Source organism: Drosophila subobscura, chromosome E (genome assembly GCF_008121235.1).
Source record: "Drosophila subobscura isolate 14011-0131.10 chromosome E, UCBerk_Dsub_1.0, whole genome shotgun sequence".
In the NCBI taxonomy this organism is placed as follows: Eukaryota; Metazoa; Arthropoda; class Insecta; order Diptera; family Drosophilidae; genus Drosophila; species Drosophila subobscura.
In genome coordinates this window covers 1,748,405-1,760,153 of record NC_048531.1, presented here as the reverse complement: position 1 = coordinate 1,760,153, position 11,749 = coordinate 1,748,405, and the positions used below count along the sequence as shown (strand labels likewise).

Below are 11,749 nucleotides of genomic sequence, written 5' to 3'. Positions count from 1 at the left end.
TCATATACAACGAGAAGGGACGTGTGAGACGCTTCTTACGCGTCACAACTTTTATACCCGGCACTCAGTACTACATCTGCACTTTAGCGGTTATTTGTCAAATTTTAAATTTTTTCTTCATCTGTCATCTACATCAACAACACTACTCACGCCAACACGCTCCTTTAGCTCGCCACCCTCCCCTATAGACACACACTGCAGAGTCGAGGCAGAGGCAGGGGCATAGGCAGAGACGTGTCAGAGGCAGAGGCCTCTGCCACTGCGCGAAGCAGAGTGTGAATGAGAGAATGTGTAAAAAATAAATATAAGCTGCGGGACGGGGTGGGTTTAACCACTGCAAATTAATTTCTTCATTGTGGCCATAATAATGATCCAATCGGATCCCAATTTGGTGATCTGATAGATATGGTCATTCCCTACGGAATAACGTTATTAGTTTTCTTTTATCTTCAAAAATGTAGGTTTGGATGGTTTTCGCCATTTTGCGTGGGTGGAGAGGGGTGGGGTAATTTTTGAAATATACTGGTTTCAGTGTGAGCATACAGCAGTCTGGAGCCAAAATTTGGTGGCTCTAGCTCTTATAGTCTCTGAGAACTAGCCGACAAACAAGACGGACGGACGGACAGACAGACATGGCTCAATCGACTCGGCTATTGATGCTGATCAAGAATATATACTTATACCTTATGGGGTCGGATACGTTTCCTTCTGTGCGTTGCATACAACCGTTATTCCCCACAAATACAATATACCCTATTTACTCTACGAGTACCGGGTATAAAAAACTAAGGCAACAATTTTTGGTCCGACTTTTTATTTCTTGAGTATCCAGCAACGTTGACAAAATCCACAGATTTGTATCGATATATCGATACGAAGTGCGTGTGTGGACTGAGAGAACATCTGGTACACAGGCAAGAAATATGTGGCTGACAATTGTTTCTGGAGTGTAGTTTGCGATATGGAGGAAACAAGTGCGCTCAAAAAAGTAAAACAGGGACGAAATAGATCGTCGGAGTCAAAAAAATACTTCTCCCATGTCTTCATTGAAAATTAAATAATTTTACTGAAATTAATAAATTAATTCTTTTGTAGTTGTGCTCTTTTGGCAATAATGGACGTTTGCCAAACCATATGCATTATTGGCAAATGCCAAATGAATTCTCAATTCAACTACCAGATCTTTTTGTGACTTTTTATACCCGGTACTGGAAGAGTAAATAGGGTATATTGTATTTGTGGGGAATAACGGATGTTTGTAACGCACAGAAGGAAACGTTTCCGACCCCATAAAGTATATACATACATACGTATATTCTTGATCAGCATCAATAGCCGAGTCGATTGAGCCATGTATGTATGTCTGTTCGTCCGTCTGTTCGTCTGTCCGTCCTGATGAGCGCCTGGATCTCAGAGACTATAATGTTGCATCCAGACTTCTGTATGCTCACACTGTTACAAGTGTAGTTCAAAATTGAGACCCGCCCCCTCAAAAGGGCTAAAACCTCCCAAAGCTACAATTTCGAAGATAAAAGAAAACTAACAACGCCATTCAGTAGGGATTGCCCATATCTATCAGATCACCGAATTGCGATCAAGTAAGATTATTATTATAGCCAGAATGAAGAAATTAATTTGCAGTGGCTACACCCACCCCGTCCCACAGCTTTTGTTGTTTTTTTCACATTCTCTCATTGACACTCTGCTTCTGCAGTGTGCGGCCTCTGCCTCTGACTCTGCCATGACTCTGCAGTGTGTGGCTCTAGGGAAGGGGGCGAGCTAAAGGAGCGTGCTGGTGTGAGAAGTGTTGTAGATGTAAATGACAGATGAAGAAAAAATGTAAAATTTGACAAGAAACCGCTAAGGTACAGATGTAGCACTGAGTACCGGGTATAAAAGTCCCTTCTCGTTCGATCTGAGTACTAGCCTTAACATTGAAGAATTTTACAAATAGCGCTCGCAACAAAAGAGAAAAAGAAATTGTATTATTTTTCTGAAAGGGAGAGGGAACGGGAACATACATAAGTAAATATTAGAATTAGCTCGGAATGGTTTGGGGTGCAGTTCTTCTATCTTTACAACATAATTGGGACTAGACTCCGCTTTAGACATTCGAATTACTCCTTTCTTTTGCTAAGGAACACCGGATAATGATGAAAAAATCATCATTATCATCTAACTAATCACCGATCTTGTTGCTTTAAATAAATATGAATATATAAATATAAAAATATATAATCAAGTGGTTGAAAACACCGCGCATTTATCGATCAAATATACCGCCAGAAATATACCTTTTCATGTTCCAACTATTCCGCAATATGTCGAATCCCTTTTCTAATTTTCCTTGACATTGATTTTCTATTTAATATTACGAGATGGCTGGGATTGGCAGCGCTAAGACTATAATTTCATCAATCAATTCTCCACAAGATTGGCCAGTATTCATGGCTTGCTTTTGCTGAATTGCTTACAATAAAAGTCTCGAGTTAAATAGGAAAACACAAAATAAATGACCATAAAACGTAATGCTATTACGCATACTACCCCTCGTTGCTTGTCAACCGACTCTTGAATACCCTATTTCCATTGCTCGAAACAACCATCGAATACCATAAAATACCATCGGCTGATTTTCTAGGATTCCTCGCCAAGTTTTTTTTTTCCATCTGAGTACTGCATGACGTACAGGCGCTAGAAAGTAGTTTGTGCGCCCCAACATTTCTTATCGGTTCCATACGAAAATCATCCCTGGTTTTTGTAGCTACCCCTTTTTTCGGATCTGAGTACCAGGCTTACCAGTATACCTTAATAATGATTTTATCTTAGAATCACACGTTTTTAACCTATTCATATCGCTACTCTATATATACATTCGTATGTAAATCTCCATGTATTCGCGGCACCATATACTGCAAAATTTGGATGAGTAGTGTTTGCATTTATTAGGGCCTGAGATCTCCAGTATTTCCTCAACTCTATAATATCCGTTTCCCAGGGGTAGCAGAATGTTGCTCGTTCCGGGCCCGCGTTTGGGAACAATGTAGCAATTTCTTATGGCTTTTATACGAAGATCATCCTCTATTTTGCTAGCAAACTTTTTTCGGAGCTGTGTACGAGGTGGTGCTACAAAATACCAGAGATGGTATTAAATTCAAGTGTGCGTTTTACAGCACCGTTCCCCATTGTGTCTACCACCCACTAGTCCGCCCCCCCATTCCAAACATCGAAAAGCGAGCCGAATCCAGACGACTCCGCATATAACGCATATAGTTTGATAGCGGCGGCATCAACATGGTGGACATTAATCTGGAGTGTGTGCACTTTATAGAGCCGAAGACCACCCGGTCCACAGAGCAGCAGCAACAGAATGTGAAAAACGCATACCTCGAGGCGGTGCGCATTTTGTTGGTTCTGCTGGAGAACGTACTATCCCAGCCGAACAACACAAAGTTCCGCACAATCCGTCTGGACAATAAGGCCATCAAGGAAAAGCTGCTCTCCCTACCGGGCTGCGAGAAGCTGCTAGACGCCATCGGCTTCAGACGCGCCCCCAATTCCAACTCGTATACGCTTCCCAGCGATGTTTCCTTACATCAGATTCAGAAGTACCACGACGTTCTAAGCGAGCGGCGCACGGCTTGGCTCAGTGGAGCCATGCCAAAAGGTATAAAGTGTTTTTTTACCCTAAAGATGAAAATTTACCACGGTTCTGTGTATCTTCTTTAGGTCCAGCTCAACCAAGCGCCGCTTGCAGCACTCCTTCGCCGTTGTTCATAAAACCATCGGTGCCTTATCGGCAACGTATTACCTTTCCGCGAGTGCTCGTAAGCTATTTTTGTTGAACGTTAATTGATCACAGTGGGAACTTTTTTGTCTATTTTTGCAGCGTACGTCCAATCGATTTTTGCAGTCACTTGAGCTCTATTCCGATGCCGTTATGCAGTATGAGGACGAGCTGCTGTTGGCAGCTGGCCGCAGCTTAATTCCAGTTGACGACCTTACCTCCAAGGCGAGCGAAAAGATGATCGACATGCAGGACCTTATTGCATCTGGGGAGTGCCGCGAGAAAGAGCCTTGCATTCGCGATCTATTGCTGGTTGAGCTGGTGAATTGGTTCAACACGCAGTTCTTCGAGTGGGTCAACAACATTCAATGCCATGTGTGTGGCAGCGAGGAGAGCAAGCTGCGCCGCACGCAGACGGAAGGTGATGTCCGAGTGGAAGTCAACGTCTGCTGTGGCCAGGAGAGCAAGTTCTATCGTTATAACGACATCTCCCAGCTACTGGTGTCCCGGAAGGGCCGCTGCGGCGAGTACGCCAACTGCTTTACATTCCTTTGCCGTTGCCTGGACTACGACGCGCGCCTGGTACATTCCCATTTCGATCATGTGTGGACTGAGGTTTTTTCGGAGACGCAAATGCGCTGGCTACATGTGGACCCCTCGGATAACGTGGTAGACTCGCCGCTCATGTATCAGCACGGCTGGAAACGCGGCATTGACTATGTGTTTGCCTATTCCCGTGACGATGCCCAGGATGTAACCTGGCGCTACACGAACAACCATCAAGAGATTCTACAGCAGCGCAAGCTGTGTGACGAAAAGGAGCTGATTCAAACTCTCAACGCCATTCGAGATAAGCGCCAGCAGAGCTGCAGCGCGGAGCGGAAAAAGTTCCTCAGTCAGCGAAACATGTTTGAGGTCATCGGCTTGACCCTTGAGCGGTAAGCATTTAAGCCATTTGACACGGAAACATTCCAATTGAACCATCCACGAAACGCTTTTTTTACAATTACGCAGCAAACCGACCGAAAACGAGCTTAAAGGCCGGAGCTCAGGAAGCCTGTCGTGGCGGCAATCGCGTGGAGAGCACACATTTAACAACGTGGGTATCCCGGAATTTGTACAAATGAAGTGCATGCGATTTCAATGAATGCATTGTTTATTTGCAGATTTTTGTGTTTTCTCCGAACGAAGCTGAGGTGAAGAAATGCCAGCTCAATTTGCGCTACAGCTGTGCCACAGACACATATGAACGCTACACCAAAGGTGGGTCCATGATATTTAGGCATAGAATTATTCATGGTATTAATGAAATTCATTATTTATTCCATACACTCGAAGATGACGGACAGATTTATTTGCTGGATACCTATAAAACATGGCAAAGTGCTCAATTTTCTTCGAAAAATATTTATCGAAAAGTAGAGCGAGATTGGAAAATGGCATATTTGGCGCGTTTGGAGGACACGGACTGCGCTGAGATCATTTGGAAATTCGATTTTTCCAGGGCCAATCTGAAAGTGAAGTCCTACAAACTAGTATTCGAAACGAAAACATTTGGCGAAGGCAAAATCGCCGTGTCAGTTCAAACCAGCGATGGAAAGGATTTCATTGAGAACTCTAGTGAATTTCAAGTAGTGGCCAAGCTGACGGGCGGAAAGGGCGATGTGGCATGGCAGCACACGCAGCTTTTCAGACAGAGCCTAAGTTCAAAAGATTATCCCTTCGATCTACAAGTAGAACTTCACTAGAAACCCACCGAAATTCAAGTAAAAATGTAAATATTGTGAATGAATGTATGATCGACAGTCTAGATACAAATATTGACTATAGGAACCAATAACATATGCATATGTATGTACATACATATGTATGTTTGTATGTATGGACAGGGTACCAAGTGCCACGTCCTTTGTAATTAAAATTAAAGGGCATGCCTCAGCGAACATTAAATAAATAATAACATTATGCAGTCATGGTTTGTATACGAATATTAAATTATGGAAAAACGAGTAACATCCTATGATCTGTACCCAATGGTGGCTCAGGAGTGTTCGAGCATCCTTCTTATACCAGGTACTCGAAGAGTAAATATGGTATATTGTATTTGTGTGGAAAAGTGGATGTGCACATGTAACACACAGAAGGAAGCGTTTCTGACCCCATAAAGTATATATATCTTGATCAGCATCAATAGCCGAGTCGATATAGCCATGTCTGTCTGTTCGTCCGTACGTTATGCTGAGTGCCTGGATTTCAGAGACTATAAAAGTTAGAGCCACCAAATGTTGCATTCAGATGGCTGTATGCTCACACTGTTACCAGTGTATTTCAAAATTTTGCCCCGCCCCCTTCCGCCCATTCCGTAGGGAATGACATTATCTATCAGATCACTCTACTTCGTGCAGTGCGTGTCTCTTGGGGAGGGGGGCTAGCTAAAAAAGCGTGTTGGCATGAGAAGTGATGTAAAATTTGAAAAAAACCACTAAGGTACAGTTGTACCATGTACACTGTATGGCTAGAGGTACCGGGTATAAAAGTTTTGACGCGTAAGAAGCGTTTCGCACTTCCCTCCTCGTTTCGATATAATACTCGCCACTTCCTTCTCAGCATGATGTACATATATCTACATATCTATCTATATATATAAAAGAAAGTAGTATTTGTTACAACACTTATAACTCGAGAACGGCTGGACCGATTGCAATGGTTTTTGATTTGTTGGATTTGTTTCCGTCCCGAGTAGCTGAATTCAAACAAGAACACAACTTATGGCCTGTTTGTTGCGGCCTTAGAGCCAAAACTTTATTTTTTTCTGAAGACATCATGTGTGTGTTCAGAAGTTTGTCTAAAAAGTTCATTTGTTCATTTGTTGTTCATTTGTATTTGTTTAATCATATTTAATATTTGTTTTATTTATTTGTTTAATTTTGTATTAAGCATTTTAATAACAATGACGCGTCCTAGAATATCTAATCTTTCCCAGCGAAGCCGTAATGCAATTAGGCAATGGAATATAGTGAGTTAATTATCTGATGGAGAACGAGAAATTGCACGAGAAGAGCGCCGCGTTAGTATGGAGCAAAGAAGGGCCTTAATTCGTGCTTCTCAAACACAAGAGCAAAGACAGAGAAATCGTCGAGCTTATCGTACAGATGAACAGAGGAATAATCTTCGAAGTGCAAGAAGATTGATTGATTTGAATCGAGCAGAGTTTCTGTGTGATTGCACCATCGACTACAGCTTGCATCGTTTAGTTTGCATTGGTCAAATGGACGTTGTTTGCCAGCATTGTGGAGCATTGAAGTTTGCTGGTGAAACGCCTGGTTTGTGCTGCGTTAGTGGTAAAGTGAAATTGCCATTATTGGTCCCGCCACCAGAGCCATTGTGCTCCCTGCTTTATGGCGAAACACTAGAATCACGACATTATCTAGCGAACACTCAAAAATACAATGTCTGTTTCCAACGCGTTTGGTGATAAGAAAACTGATGAGCAATGTGATTCACGCGTCGATACTTAAAGGAAAATTTAAAGATGAGGAAGTTCTTATTCCAAGGATTCCGATGATTCCACCGGATATGCCCTTTGAGTTTAAACGAATTTAATTCCCGATTCGTCTTGCCTTCGCCATGACGATCAACAAATCACAGGGCCAATCCTTGACTATTTCTGGCCTCAATCTAGATTCTAGAAAATGCATATTTTTCTCATGGTCAATTGTACGTGGCATGCTCACGTGTCGGCAAACCATCCGCTTTATTTGTTCTTGCGCCTGACCAAAAAACAAAGAATGTCGTTTACCACAAAGTGCTTGAATGAAAATCCTATTACCATCGCATTGGATCATTGCAACCTATAGAAGATGCACATCATAAATTCTTGCAAATATACTTCATGGGCAATATGGAAGAACAACTTGACAGGCGTCAAGGGATCAACACAGCGAAGAGAGCAATTCTCCAAGATCTGCAGCAAATGCTTAATGAACATCATGCATTGGTCAGGCTGTTCAAGGCTGCTTTAGAAACTGCTTTAGAGCGCATGCCAAGTGATTGCAATTCGGTCAAGTCAATTAAATACATTTGCAAATATGTCACGAAAGGGAGCGACTTGGCGGTTTTTGGTATCCAAACATCCAATACCAACGATGAAATCACGCGCTATCAAGTTGGTACTTTTTTGTTTCTATCCATATAAACATATTATTTTGTATCATTCTTTTACGTTCATCAAAGCCTAAATTAGTTCAGCTAAAAAGTAACACGACATTCATTGACTGTTAGGCGGTGCGAAGTTCACCGGGTCAGCTAGTATACATATGTATATTATACATTTTTGTTTTCAATGAATCATAAAGATGGTATGGTAGGATTCCCCCTAGAAATAATGAACATCGTTTGAATAAGATGCTAGGGTAGTCTGACTTTGGATGTTATGACGACATAAGACAAGTCTCCCATTGACAATACCTATTACAAGTCCTGAGCACTAACCAAATAGTATAACTAGTAGTATAACAAATAGTATACTAGTGATGTATACTCCTGAGCGAAGTTTTCGATTAGTGAAGCTGAGTGACAGTCTCGTTTTCGATAAATAAGATTAGACTGACTTTCTTCCTCGCACCATTAGTTATAGATTTGTTAAAAATACAATTTTTCTATGGTGTTTATCTGCTTCAGTGGGTCTTTGCACCCTGTACAGACTAAGCCGACATCCTCGCTCCTTAGCTGCGTTGGAAATGTACTGGTACGCATTTTAATGCCCTCTGCAAGGTTCTAATCACTATCGCTTGCAAAATACATAGAGGTATATATATAACTAAATTGATTTATAATACATAATACTATAGGAGTTTAGACGTAGTCTCCGAAAACATATTTTGAGGTCAGTGTACTAGTGACAGATGGGATTTGGCCGTCTCTGAAAGAAGGAATTTAATTGAGATTGGAAAGTTTGAAAGAAGAGATTTTGTACTCACTTTGTTTGCATTTTGACCACGCTTCGCACAGTCATCATTATACCGTCGATATCGGTTGTCTTGCCCGATCTGTTTAGAGCCTCGCAGAGGGTCTGAATAAATGGAGTGCCATCCTCAGTGCGATAAGAGACGTAGCCCTCGTAGGTGCTGTAGCACTTGAGAATCTCGTTGGGAGATCCGTTAGGCTGGGCGCTATCTGTCATGAAGCCTCCGGGTTCATTTGCACCCTTGCAGGCCTGGACAAACAACATTTTGGGTTTGTCTTTCAGCGTCCGGTTACGCAATATGGGGAACAGGACATCGTCGTCCAGCGAGTAATCAAGATCCTTAGCAGCAAGCCTGTCGTGGCGCGTTCCATGACTCAGGAACACAAGGACTAGGGCACTCTTATCCTCGAAGTCTTTTGTCTCCACTGTAAAAATGAACAATTACATACATCATCGGTCTGCTACCATTACATTATCGTTCCACTTACACATCCTCACCGTACTTTTGACGGTGGCCAGTGTGGCGTCTTTAATGATCTCCACCTTGCACTTGAGTTGCTCGAAAGTGGTGCGCAGAACCTTGACATCTTGGGCACTGCCAGAACGGAACTCGTTCTTGCTGTCGAACTTTTCGTTATTGAAGATGTAGACTCGGGCGGGCTTAAGCTTTGTCTTGGCCACGATTGGCTTGGCTGTGCCAACTCCGGCGAACAATTTTGTCTTCCCGACCCCCTGGGCATCGTGGGCGCCCGCGGTTATCTTGGGTGTGGCCCCAGTGGAGGCGGCAATACTAGTGAAGGGTCTGGGTACATTTTTGGAGAACAGCGACTTGGTTGTCGGCTTAAAAGCCGTGGAACCACTTGGCGCACCAGCGACGGAGCCGGTACTGGAGCTTGTGCTTGTGCCTGTTGTTGACTTGGCATAAGGGGACACGTAAGTAATGGCCAGACTTGGCTTCTGGGCGTATGGCGAGACATAGGGCTCGGATGGGCCGCCGGAGTTGTTCGATGTAAAAAATGATGGTGGCCAAGAGGGCTTCCCCTTGGCCTTGAGATCCACACGCTGCGTCTCCACGTGCTGGGTGACGTTGCGTCCGTTCTTCTTTGTCACCGTAGTATGCTCCGTCTTGAGCACAGTGCTGGAGCGTTTGTTGTTTGTCGTGGCCTTGAAGGACGGCGTGGAGCGTATTGCCACGCCGTTAAGACTAGGTGGTCGGCCGCGCGATGTAGATGTAGTAGTGGTGGTCGTAGTGGCGCCATCGCCTCCCATTCTCATCTGCGCGAAGAGCAGCTCCAGCTCGGCCTGGCTCGGTGTGCGACGCGTTGTGGTTTCCGTTATTAGCGCTCTCTGTGTATGCGTCACCGTCTTACGGGTGGACATGAAGGTGATAGTCTGCTTGTTGCTGTTCGTTATTGTAGAGTTCTGAACCGCCGTGTTGGTCGTCGCTGTGGCGGCGCTAGTGGTCTTCACACGCGTGCGCGGATCCTGCAGCACCAGAGCTTGGCTGGCAGCTGAACTGCTGGAGCGGTCCGTTTCCTGTTCGTCCCTCTTCTTGCCCCACCAACCCATTTTTATCAATCAATGTGCGTCTCTATATCTCACTCGCGATCGAAAGCAGCGCTATCCGGTCCGCTGGGGCCAATGTTTCTCTTAGCACTGACAGCTACACAATATTTTGCACATTGTATGCTTTTTGCTCAGGAGATAAGGCTCGATTACTAATTCCCCCGCAGCCGCGACATGTTGCTCTCTGCGCGGCAGAAGAGGAGTACGTACAACGGGGATCGCCCTTATAGGTGGTATGTTTGTATCCACCTCCCTGGGACTACGCCAGTGCTCCAATTATCACGATTGTGTGCGTTATCAGTGGGGTTTCTCTACCTACTCTCCTACAATCAGATATGGCCAACCAGCCGAATGTGACGAAGGTTCTCTTCCAACAAGTTTCTAGCTTTGACTAACTTTGAGATGTGGAATTGGAAACAGGTATTCACTCAATTAATGGTTTATATCTCATTCACATAAACATGTACATATGTACACATGTACATATGTACATATTCGCATATGTATTTGTACTTGTTTTGTTATTTCGTTCGCTCGTTTTCTTTTTCCGTTTCTTATTCATCGTTGCTGGTTTCTCTTCTTTTGTATTGACAAAGAACACCAATTTCCAAGAACTGTTCTTATGTAAATACATATGTAAATATGTGTATGTGTGTGTGAGCAAAAATTACAGCTGATCGGCTCGGCGCGAATCAGCAAAAAAAGCTTTTGCTCTTTCAGCTGGGAGAACTCTCCCGCTTCTTCCGATTTGTTTTCACTCTTCCTATGTCTCTCTTCTCTTCTTATCTCTGCCGATTTTTTTTAAATTTTAATTTTAAAACTGAGTACAGCTTCTTTTCTGAATATTGTTTAACTTTGCCAGACGCTTTGGCGACATGACACAGAGCATCTTATATGGGGATTACTTATAATTGTTTATATATGACATATATTATATGTACATATGTACATATGTAGTATTAGGAGTTTGGAAATGGTTTCTGGAAGGTTCCAAACGAAGAATATGCTCGACTTGTGGAATTCTTTATTCATTATTCTATGTATGTTGCTGGTAGGATGTGTTGAATCGATGGCACGTCCTTCGCCCAATTGCCGCTATCGATGCAACAGAAAATCCTCGAGAACTTTTTATTGTGGGAGGGCTTTCAAATTCAAAAGGGCTCGGCCACCGCTTGATTAAATAATTGATTAATCTGTAGAACTTCTTGTTATTCCGTTACGGCTGGAAAGGTAACACCATCATGAAAAACGTGATATTTCGATGAAAAAACAAAACGAGAAGCGACGTGTGAGACGCATATTACGCGCCACAACTTTTATACCCGGCACTCAGTCAAAGTACCTGTCCCATATTGTTTTTTTTCGAATTTTACAAGCGACATTTTAAATTTTTTTTACACCTGTCATCTGTCATCTACATCCGTTATTCC

At 43.2% G+C, this 11,749-nt stretch overlaps 2 protein-coding genes across 3 annotated transcripts; one reads left to right on the top strand and one right to left on the bottom strand.

Moving 5' to 3' along the window:
* The first annotated feature begins 3,192 nt into the window (after positions 1–3,192).
* LOC117890473 (peptide-N(4)-(N-acetyl-beta-glucosaminyl)asparagine amidase) lies at positions 3,193–5,726 on the top strand. Its single transcript, XM_034795336.1, has 6 exons — positions 3,193–3,667; positions 3,730–3,827; positions 3,890–4,725; positions 4,802–4,886; positions 4,954–5,050; positions 5,126–5,726. The coding sequence occupies exons 1-6, from the start codon at positions 3,295–3,297 to the stop codon at positions 5,533–5,535; spliced, it is 1,899 nt and encodes a 632-aa protein (XP_034651227.1). The 5' UTR covers positions 3,193–3,294; the 3' UTR covers positions 5,536–5,726.
* Positions 5,727–6,364: 638 nt separating this feature from the next.
* LOC117890475 (caspase-1) lies at positions 6,365–10,691 on the bottom strand. Of its 2 annotated transcripts, XM_034795339.1 has the most exons (4): positions 9,242–10,691; positions 8,767–9,178; positions 8,626–8,708; positions 6,365–6,375 (listed from the first exon to the last, which is right to left on the bottom strand). In XM_034795339.1, exons 1-3 carry the CDS (start codon positions 10,320–10,322, stop codon positions 8,642–8,644), a joined length of 1,560 nt encoding a protein of 519 aa, XP_034651230.1. In that variant the 5' UTR covers positions 10,323–10,691; the 3' UTR covers positions 6,365–6,375; positions 8,626–8,641. The 2 variants fall into 2 exon arrangements, with proteins under 2 accessions (XP_034651230.1, XP_034651229.1); XM_034795338.1 differs by lacking the exon at positions 6,365–6,375 and having other exon boundaries at positions 8,530–8,708.
* Positions 10,692–11,749: the final 1,058 nt, after the last annotated feature.